This window comes from Aplosporella prunicola, assembly GCF_010093885.1.
Source record: "Aplosporella prunicola CBS 121167 unplaced genomic scaffold K452scaffold_7, whole genome shotgun sequence".
NCBI classification, from domain to species: domain Eukaryota; kingdom Fungi; phylum Ascomycota; class Dothideomycetes; order Botryosphaeriales; family Aplosporellaceae; genus Aplosporella; species Aplosporella prunicola.
The window spans coordinates 321213-335371 of NW_022983535.1; the positions used below are offsets into that span (position 1 = coordinate 321213).

The following is a 14159-nucleotide window of genomic DNA, read 5'->3' on the forward strand; positions in this document are numbered from 1 at the left end:
GGGGTTCGATTCCCCGCAACGGAATTCACTTTTGTTTTTTTTTTAAAATTTTTTTTTTTTATCTTTCGTTTCGCATTTTCGCCTTTTTTTCGCCTTGAAGCGTTTGAGGCGCGAGGGCGGGGGTGCCCTGCCCTGCCTCGCCCGCCGGCGGATTACCGTAGTAGGTATGGATAGCTGGCCATGCATGCCCCGACCAACGCAACTGCCGGCGCCGGGCCGGCTGTTGTTTCGCGATGTCGATGGCCATGTCGATGATGCGGAGACTAACGTAGTCGGTTAACTACTGACTGGTGGAGAGGGATTAAAAAAAGAAAAGAAAAGAAAAGAGAAAAAGCAAAACGGAAAAAGTAAAAAGATCGGAAACGTAAACGTTCGATTGAGGCAGGATAGCCGCCAGGCCGCTCCGCCTCTCCCGCTCTCAGCTCGGCGGTCTCGCAGCTCAGATCTTCTCAGCCGCTCGCTGCTGCTGCTGCTGCTCAGTCAGCACTCTGTTTCCTCGTGCTTGCTTTCTTTCCTTCCGTCCCTTTTCCTCTCTGGGCTCTTGGCGCCCGCGCCCGGCTAGCGTCGGGTTAAGCGCTGGGTTCGCTACACCAGCAGCACTACTCAGCAGCAGCGCGAGTCGCCGCGTGGGGAAGAAGAAGCCGGGAGAATGGGATAGCGGGCGGGTGAGGGATTGATTGACAAAGGAAGGATGCGCGCGGCTCCGGGCAAAATGCGAAGCTAGGCACCTAGGTACTCTAGTTAGTTAGATGGTTAGTTAGTTAGTTAGTGAGAGGCAGACATGTAGCTAGGTAGGTTAGTAGGTAACGCAGTAGCAAGCAGCGTCCGCATTCATAGGCTCTAGGCACGCAAGGCCTAAAACAAATCCATCCTGCCTTTCCCTGCCCTTCTGCCCGTAGTTACTAACTAGCTGCCTACCTAGCTTGAAGCTTCTGCCACGATGACCGCATTAGGCACTCGTACTCTACCTACCTAGGGTGCTAGAGCAGGTACTCTAGGCTCACTGTCTCCGCGCCCCGGCCCCGGCTTGCGCAACTGCCAAGGCCCATGGAAAACGACAGTTCCTTCCACGAATCCACAGGCATTGTCATTGTCGGCGCGCCGCCGCCGCCAGCGCAGGGCGCGTGCGTGCAGCACCAACGCACACGCCCGAGCAGCAGCACCAGCGCCCGCTTGGACGGCTATGACGACACGGGCGGCACTGCTGGCTGCGACGCACCCGTGCGCGGACGCGTCTCGACTGCGGTGATTGACGGTGGAGAGGGGAGGAGCTGCGGCGGGGCGTGCGTGCGTCTCCGTCCGTCAAGGCAAGGGTGTTGTTGGGCGTCGCGGCGGCGGCGGTGGTGGTGGTGGTCAGTGATGGTGTTGTACAATATTGTATGTAGGTAGGGGTTGCGAGGGCCAGAGAAACGTCTCTGATGAGCCTCCATGCCCTGCCACACGGGCGTGCACACCGGTACTGTAATCTGTGGCTGCGCGGCCTGGTCCTGCTTTTTTATTTTTATTTTTATTTATTTATTTTTTTTTTATTTTTATTTTTTTTATTTATTAATTTATTAATTTATTTATTTATTTATTTATTTATTTTTTGCGCGCACGCTCGGGGTGCGCTCTGCGCAGCGATGTACAAAGGCGTCGCGATTCGGGGGGCTCTTGCTACCGTAAGCCGCGCGAGTCGAGTAGGTAGGGGTGTTGCGTTGATATCAGCCGCAGCGCTGTGCTTACGCATTATTGCTTAATATTGTATCGCGTGCGCGCAAAGATACGCTCCCGGCACGCACGCGCTCAACGAAGCAGTAGCGGCATCAGCAGCAGCAAGCAGCAGCAGCAGCAGCAGTGGCAGTGCGCGCGGCCTACCTGCCCGCCGGCCACCAGGACACGCGCCATCAGCTCACCACCTACGCCGTACGCAGGTACGAGCGCGCGCCGCGACTAACTACAATATGTGTGTACCTTGGGAGCTAGAGCGCTCGAGCAAACCATCGAAAGAAAAAAAATTAAAAATTAAAAATAAGGATAGAGTCACAGACAGCAATACAGTCCTGGGCAATAATAGCATTATCCACTTCTATATAGCGCGCGCCAGGCGGCGACCAGCAAAAAATAACAGCCCCGGGCACCGGCAGCCTGGTCCAAGGGCCAGACGCGCCCGTCTGGCGATAACAGTGGGCTCTCATCGAAAAACACAAAAAGTCAAAACACACAAAAAAAAAATTTATCTAAGGCTAGGTTAGGTGCGCAATATACACGCGCGCGCACCGCACCCGACACGACGGGTCCCGCTCCCGTCCGTCCGTCCAAAGGAGCCCACTTTCCGGCCTTCCCTAATAACCCTATCCACTCGTGGCCCCTCCCTCTCGGGCCCCTTTGGCGCTCGCTGCTCGTACGGGCGTATTCTCGCTCGCTCGCTCCCCGACCCCGTGGCATTATTGTCTTTTCTCGCGCCCAAGGCCGAGCAGAGCGAAGGGTCTAGAACAAGGCCTGCCTGACCGGCCCCCAATACGGATTATCATCATGTGGTATTGTACGTAGTAGATGCGATACGGATGGCGCCGCCGCGGTTGGTCGCGCTGCTGATAGGTACCGCGCGCGATAACGCGGATACGACTCTCCCCTACCACGTATCTGGCCGCCGCAGCTGCTCCTATCACGGCGTCGCCGCCGCCGCCGGCACCGGGGAACGAGGCTGGGGGCCAGGAACGAGGATCGAGGGTCGAGGGTCGAGAAGCCTCTTGTCGTCTTCAGCCACACCTGAGTCCTCCTCCCTTCTTCCTCTTCCGACAGATTGGCGGCGCCTGGCGCGCGCCGTGTATAGCTCCGCCACCACCACTACTACCGCCGCTACCTGCGCGAAACAGAAACAGGCGAATCCGCTCGCCTTCCTGTTGGAGAGTAGAGTCGGTGGGCGGGATTGCGCGCCGGGTGAGCGGTAGGTAGAGCGGCAGGCGGTGGAAACAAGAAACAATGCGGGATATCAGCCCATCTCGTCTGTCTGGTTTGCTGGGTGCGCTGTCTGCGTTTGTTTGTTTGTTTGTCTGTCTTCTCGTTCCCCGTCCTACTGTACCTAGATGGCATGCCTGGGTGTGTATATGCCTGTACGTGCCTATTGCGCCAGCGATGTGCATGCGGGCCACTCGGTCCGTGGCTGGAGAGGGAAGGTGTCGTTGGGAGGAGGCATGTGTACATGCATGTATATATACATGTGCGCGTGTGCGGATGAGTGGTGGTGGTTGTATACGGTAAGTCCTAGGTCCGTCTGGCTGGGTGAGGTGGGTGAATGGATGGATGAATTGGCGTATGGACATGTAGGTACCTAGGTAGACAGGTTTGCATCTGCATGTACTATGTATGTACGGTCCTGTATGTACGTGATGAAGCACACATACAGCTGCAGCCGGAGATATACCAACCACACCCGTCCATCCACCCACGCGGCCACACGTACACGCTCACGTCCATGTATATAGGTAGATACATTTATCTACACGCACGTACATACACACATACTCCCCCTCCCCCACGGTGTGAGCGAGGTCTGCAGCAGCAGCAGCAGCAGCAGCATTCCAGCAGCATGGAAAGCAAGCGAGTGGAGACGAGCGGCGCCTCCCGCCCGCTGCCCGCTGCCCGCACTCCGCTGCAAGCTGCCCGCTGCCCGGGTCCAGCATACCTACCTATATGTACGTACGCGCGGCACCGACAAGGCAAGCCAAGGCAAGCCAAGGCATACCACGATCGCAGACCTCCCACCCACGCCCTCACCCACATCTGCATTTACAATACACGCGTACCCATCCACCAGCTGTAAGTCAGTTAGTCAGGCCCAACCTACAATACGCAAGCACGGCCAACAGCCGCGCTGTGCAGCTCAATGCAGCGCAATGCAGACGCGTGGGCAGGTGTGGAGGTGGAGCAAGCAAGCAAGCAAGCCGCCAGTCCACGCTCGCACGCACGGCGCATGGCAAGTGGGCACCATGATGAACGGCGTGCATCCTGCAGTCTGGCGTCTGCCGCAGACAGATGAGGGGAGGGGGGGGGTCCCGGTGGAGTACGCGCACATAACATAGTGGAGGGGAGGGGTAAGAAAGCGTGGGCGTGCGCGGCGATGCGTCGTCGGTGGGCCCCCTGCCCGTCTCGCCGCTGCCCATCACCATCCACTATCCTTCCATGCGGCTGGGTACCTGCGTGTCTCTGATTTGAGAGATTTCCCCTCCTGCAACTCATGATGCTCGTGATACCGCTGCTGGTGGCCTGGTGCCGCGGTTGTTGATCCTCCTCCTCCTCCTCCTCCTGCTGTCTTTGCTTCTCCTCTTACACCGCTGTCATCGCCTGCCCCCGCCTGTCGTGTCGTTGTCTGGTCAGTGTTGTTGTATATCTCAGACTACCTCACACCCTGCCAAAACACTACGAGTCGTCAATAATCACCGATCATTAATATATCGAAGAAAAGTGATAGTAAAAAGCAAGAGACTTTTATCGTCCTTGCATGGTTTTTTTCCATTTTCCACAGTTCGGTCGTTACTATTATGTATGATGTTGATGATGTCGTAACCATTTCCCAAATAAATCCCTCCAAAGCAGCCCAGCGCCCAGCGACCGGAAGCTGCGCTGTCTGCGTGCGCCCAATACGTGAGTAGTAGTACCTAGTGTAGTGTAGTAGTAGTAATATCCCTCCCTAGCGGGACCCAATCCACCGCAAATTCTATAAAAATTGGGTCAAGTGTGAAAAAACGCCATCGCGATGTGATGTGATGTGATGTATGGCCAGGGGAAACAGGCTTCCCCTCCCATAATCCCTTGTTACAGAATAAAAAATCAAGAAATCCAAAAACTTTTCTTTTGTCGTCATGACTCCCGAAACGAAACGAAATGAAATGAGATGAGACATGTGGAGGCCGACAGGCGTTCGTACCACCACGGCGGTGCCGCGAGCGGACGATACCCGATGCCGCGCCCCACCCGCGCACTGTGTTATGCTCTCGTCGTACCAGGAACCCGGTTTCATGCCGATTTCTTTCCCCCCTTCTCCGTCACACATGTGACGGACAACGGGACGGACGACACCGTTACCACCCGGGGCGCATTGTCGATGCAGTGCTGGTCGGTGGTGCCTGCATGGCGCTAAAGGCGAAGAGCTCCTTCAGGCTACCCTGGCCCGGCGAGGGGAGCGACGTCCGCTTGTACATCTGCATCTCGCCCTCGGCGATGCCTGTTGACGTCTGGCAGCTGGGCATGCTCTTGAGCGAGTAGAATTGCGAGAAGCTCGAGGGAGCGGTGATTGGCTGGACGGCGAAGGGGTTGACCAGGTCGACCGAGCGCTTGCTGTAGTTGGGGTTGGTGCGCGAAGGAAGGGGCCGGCTGTTGGGGGTGAAGGGGACCGACACGCTGGCCGTGCTGCCCGGCGAATGCGATAGTGACGGCGTGCGGTTGTTGGGGGGAACGGGCGTTGACGAAGTCGACCTCTTGTAGCTTGGCCTCCTCTTAGAGGTGGTGTCGGCCGAAGCGCGCAGGTACCGGGTGGCCTCCGACACCTTGGGCTTCTCGTCGACCCAGTCGGCCTCGTCATCAGAAACCTCGGAGAAGCCATACGACAAACGCTTCGAGGGAAGCGAAGTCGGCGAGCGGGGAGAGAGGATAGGGTGGGAAACAAGCTCGTCGAAGGAGCATTGGGTGTAGGGCGTTTGAGGGGGAGAGTAGTAGTCCAAGCTGATAGGCTTGGTGTGGTCCTTCTTCCGGCAGCTGGATGATCAACGCGTTAGCGCAATGTGTGGAGACGCGGATCGCAGTAGTAAGCTTACCTTTCAGAGCAGTACAGGATTGAGTTGTTGGGAGTGATGATTTGCTTCTCGCAAACGGTGCTAGGCTGATGTGAGTCGCGCATTCGGATACATGAGAGAAAGAGAGTAAACTCACCAGTAGTTCAGGAAGCTGGCGGCCATGGCGTCGTCTTCTTCCTCTTCCTTGCGCGGGGCTCCAAGCAATTGACTCTTGCTATACGATGAGTTGCGTTTCGGCAAGCCCGGGCGGGATGGACGAGCCCTCTTGGAATGCGAAGGAGTGCGGGCGTGATATGCGGTCGCCATTGTAGGGGCGGTGTGTGAGGCTTATAGATAGCAGCAGAGGACTATCGACACGGAGCAAGCACGGAGTGTCGCGTGCGCCGTCAACGTATCCGCAACAGTCACAGAGCACGACAGCCGGAATGACAGGGGACCAGGCGGGTAACACAGCAAGAGACAGGTGCTTTGTCTCTCTTGTTGCGTGCTTATCGTCGAAGATAATGACGCTGGCTGCGACCGGGTTAGCACCCGAACACGATGCGCCCCGGGCGTCTGGCAGGAAGGGCAGGGCAAGGCTTACAACGAGCTTTGCTGGCGATTCACGCTAAAGAGTGGGCGGGCTCTCGGCTAGCAGCGGCTTGATAAGTAGGTTGGTGGGAGAGGCGAAGGATGGCTGGATGGATGGATGGATGGATGGACGGATGACTGTTCGCAGCGGTGGGTTGGAGATAGGTGAAAAAAAAAAAAGCGATATGAAGGGTCGGCGGGGGGCTAATAGTTATACACCATTCCCGTGGGAGGAGTGAAAGGTCGAGAACGATTCATCGTCAAAGCACATCATCCCGCCGAGTGCCCGAAGGCCGCCCGTCTCAGATCCAAACAGTCACCCCACGCCTCCTGCGCCCTGGCTTCTCCACACCTCACACCGGGCTTTCTTCACTCGCAGCGATCCGGCAAACCTCCCCCGTGGCATACTTGCCTCGGTTGGCCCGCCGCGCTGCCCCTTTCGCTCGACGCGACGCGCATGCGCTGCCGCCTGGCGCGCCCATCGCGAATCACGCCCAGGCCGGATCACCCGGTGGGGTTTCGGTCCAATGCGTACAAAATTTCTGATAGGCCCCTCGACACCACGGTACCTTGGCCAGGCCCTTTTGACAGCTGCCACCTCCGCGTATCCGGCCCTCCGCGACGCTCTTCCACATTACCTAAACGACAGGCTGCAAGCACACGTGGATGAGAGCCGCCGCTACCACCGCTATTCCCGCCGCGCCCCGCAGGATCCCACGATCCCAGCGCTTTAGCCGACGTCCAAGGCTGCCCAACCGGAAGCCGCAGCCGCTGAAGCCTACTGCCAGTGCGTATGGTCGAGAACATTCAGCTGTGGGTACGGCCGGAGCCTCTGACGATGGGGTTTCACGCTGTCAGGGGCCGCCGCGAGCCGCGCCATGAAGCTTGCGGGGTACCATGCACCATGAACAATTCATGCCCTGTGCTGGCTCGATGCTGGCGCCCTGCTGGCATATCATCATAAAGGGTTCAATGCAGGTTTGAGTCTTGACTCTCGCGCTCACTGGCCACCATGTTGACACCGCCCGTCGGCTGTCATCAGTCTATTTTCGCCGTGCGGAGCCGAGGGAACGCAATCCGGACCGTCGCTTGTCGTGCACGGCGAAACCAATTCGCCGTCAGCAGAGCATCGTGGCCGCGTAGCGTGCGTCAACAACCACCTCAGGCTACTCGCGCTCTACCGAGCGTCTCCGCGTCATTGCAGAGCAAAGGGGTCGTATTCGCCCGCCTTGGTGACGTTGATGATACGAATAGGTGTTGACGTTGGGTAGAACGGCCCAGTCTGCCTGCCGTCGTGAGGCGGTGCAGCGCCAACGTCTTCGAAACTAAGCTTGTTGCGCCCTGGGACGTGGATCAGCGAATGATCAGGAACAGGAACGGGAAAAAGGTGGAGTTTGACAGGGTGAGTCATGCGGGGTAGACGGACGGCAAGCCACAGTAAATGCCTCAAAGGTCTGCGCATTACGAATGGTTGCCGCAATGAGAACCTTCAGGGCAGGCTGATGCTGGAACAGCTCAGCTAGGGTGGAGACGAGTGCTGGGATAACCGATTTGTCGTAAGTCTGCGCAGCCCTACATTAGAACTTTTTCACCGGTCAGACCGCTCCTGGTTAAGCTTACGACGTCTGCTCCAAGGACAACGTCATACTGTCCCTCTGTTGTCTCATCGTCGTAGAAGCTTCCATTGAGATTCGCGCCCCATCTGAGAACGATGGAGTCTGTGCTGGCAAATCGGTCCAGACCATTGAGGAATACGTTGGACTTGATGGCATCCACAACTCCCTCATCGCCATCGGTGGCCGTGGCGTGCAGTGCCTGCAGATGCTTCGTGCAGAGAATCGACAGAAGCCCTGTCCCAGCGCCAAGTTCGAGGATCCTCTTCCCCCGGACCAAGGCGCTTCCGGCGTCTGTCGCGAGATAAGCGCCAAGATGCAAAGCGGCTTCCCATGTGCGAAGCCCGGTGGTTCCGGAGGACGAGATCACCGAACGAGACTCAAGCAACGTCACTGCTCGCTCGCCATCGAAGCTGTAGGTTACGTATGCTTTCGCTTGAGCAGACTCGGACTCTGAAGGAAGCTTGGATGCCAGAAGTAGTGACAAAGAAGACATGAGGTCGTCGGATATCTCCTGCGCGACGGGAAAAGGTACATGAATTAGTACTTACGGGACTCGAAGCTTTATCTACGTGAAAAGTGATTTTGTTGACTGGAAGGACGAAGAAGGAAATAATGCCGCTTTAGACTTAGGGAAATGGGGAGATGCATACATCCTCCTCGGGATTGTCGATGGCATCCTCTATCTTTGCCACGAGTTGTTTGAGCACCCGCACATGATATCTCACCGGCGGTGAGTACTGGATGGAATCCCGGTCAAACATTTCTTGGAAGAGCCAGGTCTGAACGTGAGGCTGCTTCAAGAAATCGGCGTTGGGCCATTGTAGTTGACTCGGTTCTAGTAACTGGAAGTACTGTCGGCGAAAAATCTCCAAAAATTCCCTCTCTTCCGCGGAGAAGCTCATCCTGTATGCAGTGTGTCGTGATATCCTCGAGCAGCTCGATTAGTGTAGGGAAGCGTCAAGGTGTTGAAGTTCGCGCGCCTGTCTTCGGCTCCATTAGCGCTCGAAAATTTCAAGATCTGAGATGTTTCGCGGCTCAAATACCGTACTGGCATGTCTTAATAATCTACTGTAGTTTCGTGGCGGGGATCGCTAAATGTAGATCATCCACTTCATCTTGCCCACAATTAACGCCTACCCTAAAATTTTATATAGCAGGTGTGTGAGCGAGCGTAGAACGAATATCACAGATCATCAATTATCGACGTGGGTGTGGCATACTTGAGCAATTTCTGGGAATATCAGCCCCGTTGAGTCGTGCAGACGATGTTTATGCAGTCAGCGAAAACGTTACATGACTTACGCGGTTTTTTCACGTTCCCGCGAGCCAGTGCTGCAGCCACTAAGCTCTCTTGAGATTAGCGAGTCGCTAGCGCCCACCACGATATCGCTTTTCCGTCTCCCATCTTGAAAGTCTTTGCTGCGACGACACCGACGACCTATCCCCCGATCCTCAGTCAAGATGGCCGACTCGCAAGTTACTCTGCGCACGCGCAAGTTCATCCGTAACCCCCTGCTTGGCCGCAAGCAGATGGTTGTGTAAGTGCAGCTCGCACCTTGGCCACGGTTTTCAAGGCGACGAGTCTAATGACGGCCACAGCGATGTCCTCCACCCCGGCCGTGCCAACGTCTCCAAGGATGAGCTCCGCGACAAGCTTGCCTCGCTCTACAAGATCAACAAGGACTCCGTCTCCTGCTTCGGTTTCCGCACCCAGTACGGTGGTGGCAAGAGCACCGGCTTCGCCCTGCTCTACGACTCCAACGAGGCGATGAAGAAGTTCGAGCCTCACTACAGGCTGGTCCGTGTCGGCATGGCCAACAAGATCGAGAAGGCCAGCAGGCAGCAGCGTACGTACACCCAGAACGCGTGCGCGCGGGATGCAGACGGATTCGCCGCCGGCGAGCATGACGGAATGCTGACGGAACTCGACGTACAGGCAAGCAGCGCAAGAACAGGTCGAAGGAGTTCCGGGGTACCGCCAAGAACAAGGGCGGCAAGAAGGACAAGAAATAAGCGGATCGCGGATGACGGGGATGCGGGCGAAAACGGATTTTGTGCAGCAAGGTCATGGCGACAGGAGGATCGCAGCGGACTTCGTGCACTTTGCACGCCTAATCGTCTTGCACGTCAAGATTGCGGTTGGGAGAAAAGCTGGCGTTTTTCTAGTCTGCTGACCCAACCTGGCATAGCATACCAATGGATTCTTCTTGACGGTTTCGGATTCGCCCAACAAGATACTGTCGTATGTCACAGGGTGAACTGCACGTTCGAGGTTGTTCGTGTCCTTACGCTCGCCGAAACAAAAACACCATCAACGACCGGAGGAAAATACGGTAGAGATGATAATGCTCTTGATAGTGGCATATGTTCATATTTACTAGCAGTCATCATGCATCAGGTCAGGGTTTCTGCTAATAAAATGGGTTTAGCATCTGCTTTGAAATACGTCCTATATTGCCCGAAGTATTCCTTATACATGGTCTTTTATTTTGCTTTAGGTTTCATTGGACCTGAGCGTGTACGTGCTTTGGCCTGTCACCGACGTTTCTTGGCTTTGATTGCACTGAATTCTCACACGCATGTATGCTTGTAGTTGGTCACTCCGCTTATCGAATCCGTGGTCAGCCCTGCATGAGCGTACTATCCAAGGCAGCACTCTGCTTTTGAATTAATAGTGGAGAGTACCTATGCTGTGGGCGTATTGCATACATTGGGCTTCACTATTAAACGAGGGTAAGCCGAACAAAAGTAGCAGAGTGGCAGGGTGGTAGAGTTGACCTCGGAAGAAGCGGTTATGGCCTACCGTTTTCGGCCATGGCATCGTATGTCGTGATCAGAGGCAGTCGCCAGGTATTGGAAGGCGTTCTTGACGATTGCCGGGGTTCCTGCATGAAAGCCGTGCGACGCAACACGATAAAGGGTTGCCATTTACGGAGGTTCGTAGACGCGGGGACAGCGATGGAGGTCTGGGGTTGTGACGAGGACCGAGCTCACGGTAGGATTATGCATCATGGCGATCGCACGACGGAAAGACAAGCCGCCAAGCATGAGGCTGAGAAGTGCCACGGGTTCGCAAACGCCTTAGAAGAAAGCTCGAACACACTGAAGCCAAATCCGGCTCTCTGCCAAGTATCGTGAGAGGTTGGCGGTGGTGTTGCAGCGCTAGCCTGGCAGGACTGCGCGCCCAAACGTCACTCGCTTCGTCTACCTACCAGCCCCATTCCCAAGGTGCGAGCTTCACTTGGATCTACACGACCAACTCCACACAACCACAGCTCTCCGCTGCCGCCTGTCCGCCACCACTCTGCTACACGACCTCACTGCCGTCGCTTTCGCCATCTTTCTGACTACCTGCCCTCTGCCCCGCGCGCTTTCGCCATGTGGGACGACGAAGACAACAACCCGTACGGCTCGTTTGAGCGCCATGATTCCTCGCTGTCCAACCCCGGCCACCTCGGCTCGCCTGGCGGCTGTAAGACCAGATAATGGCCCGGAACGATTGGGATCATGGTGTAGCTGACAGAGTCCCCAGTCCGTCCCATGACCCCGCCATCGGAAGCGTCATCCCCGCCCTTCAACTCGCCCGAATATATCAACCACCAAAGAGACCTTAGCGACGTCGAGTATGATGATGAGCGTCCGCTGGGACGCAGGGTCGAGCCCAAGAAGGGAGGCTACGACAGCCGGATAGAGCAAATACTCTACGAGAACCCAGACCTTCCCATCATCATCACGCATGCCGGGAAGAATACTGAGGGCGGCAAATACATCGCCTACACGATCAGGACTGGCGTATGCGTACATTCCCCACTTATGTGAACAAGTTGCTGAACCTTCTCGTCAGGACCTCGAAGTCAAGCGTCGGTACTCCGAATTCGCATCTCTGCGCCAGACCCTTGTCAACCTCCACCCGACGCTCATCATTCCGCCAATTCCTGAAAAGCATACCACTGCAGACTATGTGGCAAAACCAATGAAGGCGAAGGAAGATGCCGGCATCATAGAGCTCCGCAAGCGCATGTTGGCCGTCTTCCTCAACCGTTGTCGGAGAATGCAAGAAGTCCGGGAGGATGGTGTGTGGTGGAGATTCCTGGATCCCAACGCCAGCTGGGTTAGTGCCTTAAGATCCGAGATAAGAAGAAGAGCATTCCTTGCTAACGCAAATTGTATCGCACAGAGTGAGGTTCTTCTCTCCCACCCCGCCGCATCTCTACCGTCCAACAAGCTTCGAGCTCCACCGCTCGACGCCGCGAACCCGACGTCTGGACACAAATATCTCCCGATTCCTGCTGCATCTGCAAAGCTCAAGGCCGCCAACCAGTCCTCGAGCGGCACACCCACGTCGCCGCCTAGCAATGCTGCTCAGCCTTCGGTTGCCGCGCATACGATACCCGGACCGCAAGTCTTTGGACGTTTCCCACCGAATTCTCAGAATCTGTCCGAGGAGGAGTTAGATCCGTATTTTGTCAACTTTGAGGCCTCGTCAAAGGAGTTGGAAGCGTTGTTACAGGGAAGCATGGAGAAGGTCAACCGTCGCACGCTTGCTCATCTCAATTCTTGGGGCGACGACTTGGCAGAATTGGGCGCAAGATACAATGCCTTTGCGTTGAACGAGCAGTCACGCACGCTTTCCCAGGCCATTGAGAAGATGGGCCAGGCCGTAGACTCGACCTACATCCAGACCGCAGAGTTGTCTTCCTCGTTGAGTGCTGGCTTTGCGGAACCAATGCGAGAGAGCGCTCAGTTTGCTGGTATCGTTCGCGACGTTCTGCGTTACCGCATTCTGAAGCGCGTGCAGGAAGAGATGACAAAGGATGAGTTGCAAAAGAAGCGGACTCTATTGGAATCGCTTGAACGGAGCGAAGCCGAGGCGCAGCGGATAGAGCAGTACCTTAACCAGAGCGGGACTGGAGTGCCGCCAGGTGCACCTAGACGATCGCTTTCCACTTCATCCCAGCGGAGCGACTCCGACAGGGCGCGGCAAGAGGAGGATCGGGCATCGTTCGACTCGGACTTTCCGCCCACGCACGGCGGTGAGCCGCCCTCGGCGCCTCAGGGCGAGCCCCAGCCCTCTAGCCAGCCGTCGTCGCCAAGCAACCACCACAAGAAGACTGCCAGCGGCAATTTTGTCACCAACAAGATCTTCGGCCGCATCAATCACGCCATCCACGGCATTGTGGACGTTGATCCGGAGAGGACGAGGCGAGACCAAATTGGCAAGACGAGGGAGAGCTTGTCTCAGGTAAGTGTGGTCTGGACGAGAGCATAAAGAAGAGAGATGGCTGACGCAAGACCTACAAACAGCTCGAACAAGCGCTCGGCGTCGCGGACAAGGACGTTAAGGATGCCAGCGTCGGTGTGCTCCGAGACCTCAAGCGCTTCCAGGGCGAGAAGGAAGACGACCTCAGGCGGTATATGGTAAGGAAGCTTTATCCACTCGAAAGAGGACAGGCCAGCTGACGAGTTTTGTTTGTTTGTAGATCGCCTTTGCAAAGTGCCACATTGACTGGGCCAAAAAGAACCAGGCGTCGTGGGAGGAGGCCAAGGCCGAGATCCAGAACATCCAAGCTATGCCCTCCGAGTCGTAGACGACCCCGCGTGTGCCTCTGGCACATCCTTCCTCCCTCATCATACCCCTTCTCCTTGTTTTTTGTTGCTCTTGGTTTGCATCCTGCCTTTCTTCCTTTCTTTTTATTCGTTTCGGTCTTTTGATTTGGTTTGATTGCGTCAGAGCCTGGACGGGAGGTGCTGGCTGGCTGGTTGTCTTTTGTCTCTTTTCTCTATTTTTCTTGCCGATGTCTTTCCCCTAGTTTTGCTTTTTTGATAGTGCTGTTCCTGCTACTGCTGTTGCTGCTGCTGCTGCTGAGGGTATTTTTGGCTTGACGTTATCGTCATCGTTGCGGGTTGGAGCGTGCAGTGATGAAGTGGTGGAGAGAGATGACTCGCGAACAAGTGGGGTTGTTATGGTAGAGGGTGGGATGGGATGGGTGGGATGGGATGGGTGGAAAGCAGTGTGTGGAAAGCAGTGAGGTGCAGTGAGCAAAAAAGGGGGATTAAGTGAACCGAACTGAATGGGACGGGGCGGAACGGGCTTAGAGCTAGCTACTTAATTACCTAGCTGCTCTTTGTCGTTTTCGTCATCGTCGTTATTGTTTTAGTATTTAGATAGCTGGCACTGAGTGATGCGAATGGGAAACGA

The 14159-nt window shown here is 55.9% G+C and overlaps 6 protein-coding genes across 6 annotated transcripts; 3 read left to right on the top strand and 3 right to left on the bottom strand.

The window, feature by feature from the left end:
• Positions 1 to 3103: 3103 nt before the first annotated feature.
• Positions 3104 to 3562, bottom strand: K452DRAFT_306684 (uncharacterized protein; the record flags this gene model as incomplete). The annotated part of the gene is made up of 3 exons (XM_033543006.1): positions 3104 to 3313; positions 3387 to 3448; positions 3496 to 3562. 3 exons carry the CDS (start codon positions 3560 to 3562, stop codon positions 3104 to 3106), a joined length of 339 nt encoding a protein of 112 aa, XP_033399762.1.
• K452DRAFT_152043 (uncharacterized protein) lies at positions 3491 to 4023 on the top strand. The gene has a single exon (XM_033535547.1). It carries the CDS (start codon positions 3676 to 3678, stop codon positions 3973 to 3975), a length of 300 nt encoding a protein of 99 aa, XP_033399763.1. The 5' UTR covers positions 3491 to 3675; the 3' UTR covers positions 3976 to 4023.
• A 1040-nt stretch (positions 4024 to 5063) lies between these two features.
• Positions 5064 to 6080, bottom strand: K452DRAFT_306685 (uncharacterized protein; the record flags this gene model as incomplete). Its single annotated transcript, XM_033543007.1, has 3 exons — positions 5064 to 5736; positions 5796 to 5855; positions 5911 to 6080. The coding sequence occupies 3 exons, from the start codon at positions 6078 to 6080 to the stop codon at positions 5064 to 5066; spliced, it is 903 nt and encodes a 300-aa protein (XP_033399764.1).
• A 1723-nt stretch (positions 6081 to 7803) lies between these two features.
• On the bottom strand, positions 7804 to 9092 carry K452DRAFT_152083 (uncharacterized protein). The gene is made up of 3 exons (XM_033535548.1): positions 9004 to 9092; positions 8611 to 8944; positions 7804 to 8471 (listed from the first exon to the last, which is right to left on the bottom strand). Exons 2-3 carry the CDS (start codon positions 8860 to 8862, stop codon positions 7917 to 7919), a joined length of 807 nt encoding a protein of 268 aa, XP_033399765.1. The 5' UTR covers positions 8863 to 8944; positions 9004 to 9092; the 3' UTR covers positions 7804 to 7916.
• Positions 9093 to 9383: 291 nt separating this feature from the next.
• Positions 9384 to 10155, top strand: K452DRAFT_285264 (uncharacterized protein). Its single transcript, XM_033540084.1, has 3 exons — positions 9384 to 9498; positions 9560 to 9807; positions 9897 to 10155. The coding sequence occupies exons 1-3, from the start codon at positions 9422 to 9424 to the stop codon at positions 9971 to 9973; spliced, it is 402 nt and encodes a 133-aa protein (XP_033399766.1). The 5' UTR covers positions 9384 to 9421; the 3' UTR covers positions 9974 to 10155.
• A 1183-nt stretch (positions 10156 to 11338) lies between these two features.
• On the top strand, positions 11339 to 13548 carry K452DRAFT_325337 (uncharacterized protein; the record flags this gene model as incomplete). Its single annotated transcript, XM_033544770.1, has 6 exons — positions 11339 to 11432; positions 11493 to 11752; positions 11805 to 12071; positions 12138 to 13202; positions 13265 to 13378; positions 13441 to 13548. 6 exons carry the CDS (start codon positions 11339 to 11341, stop codon positions 13546 to 13548), a joined length of 1908 nt encoding a protein of 635 aa, XP_033399767.1.
• Between the last annotated feature and the right edge of the window lie 611 nt (positions 13549 to 14159).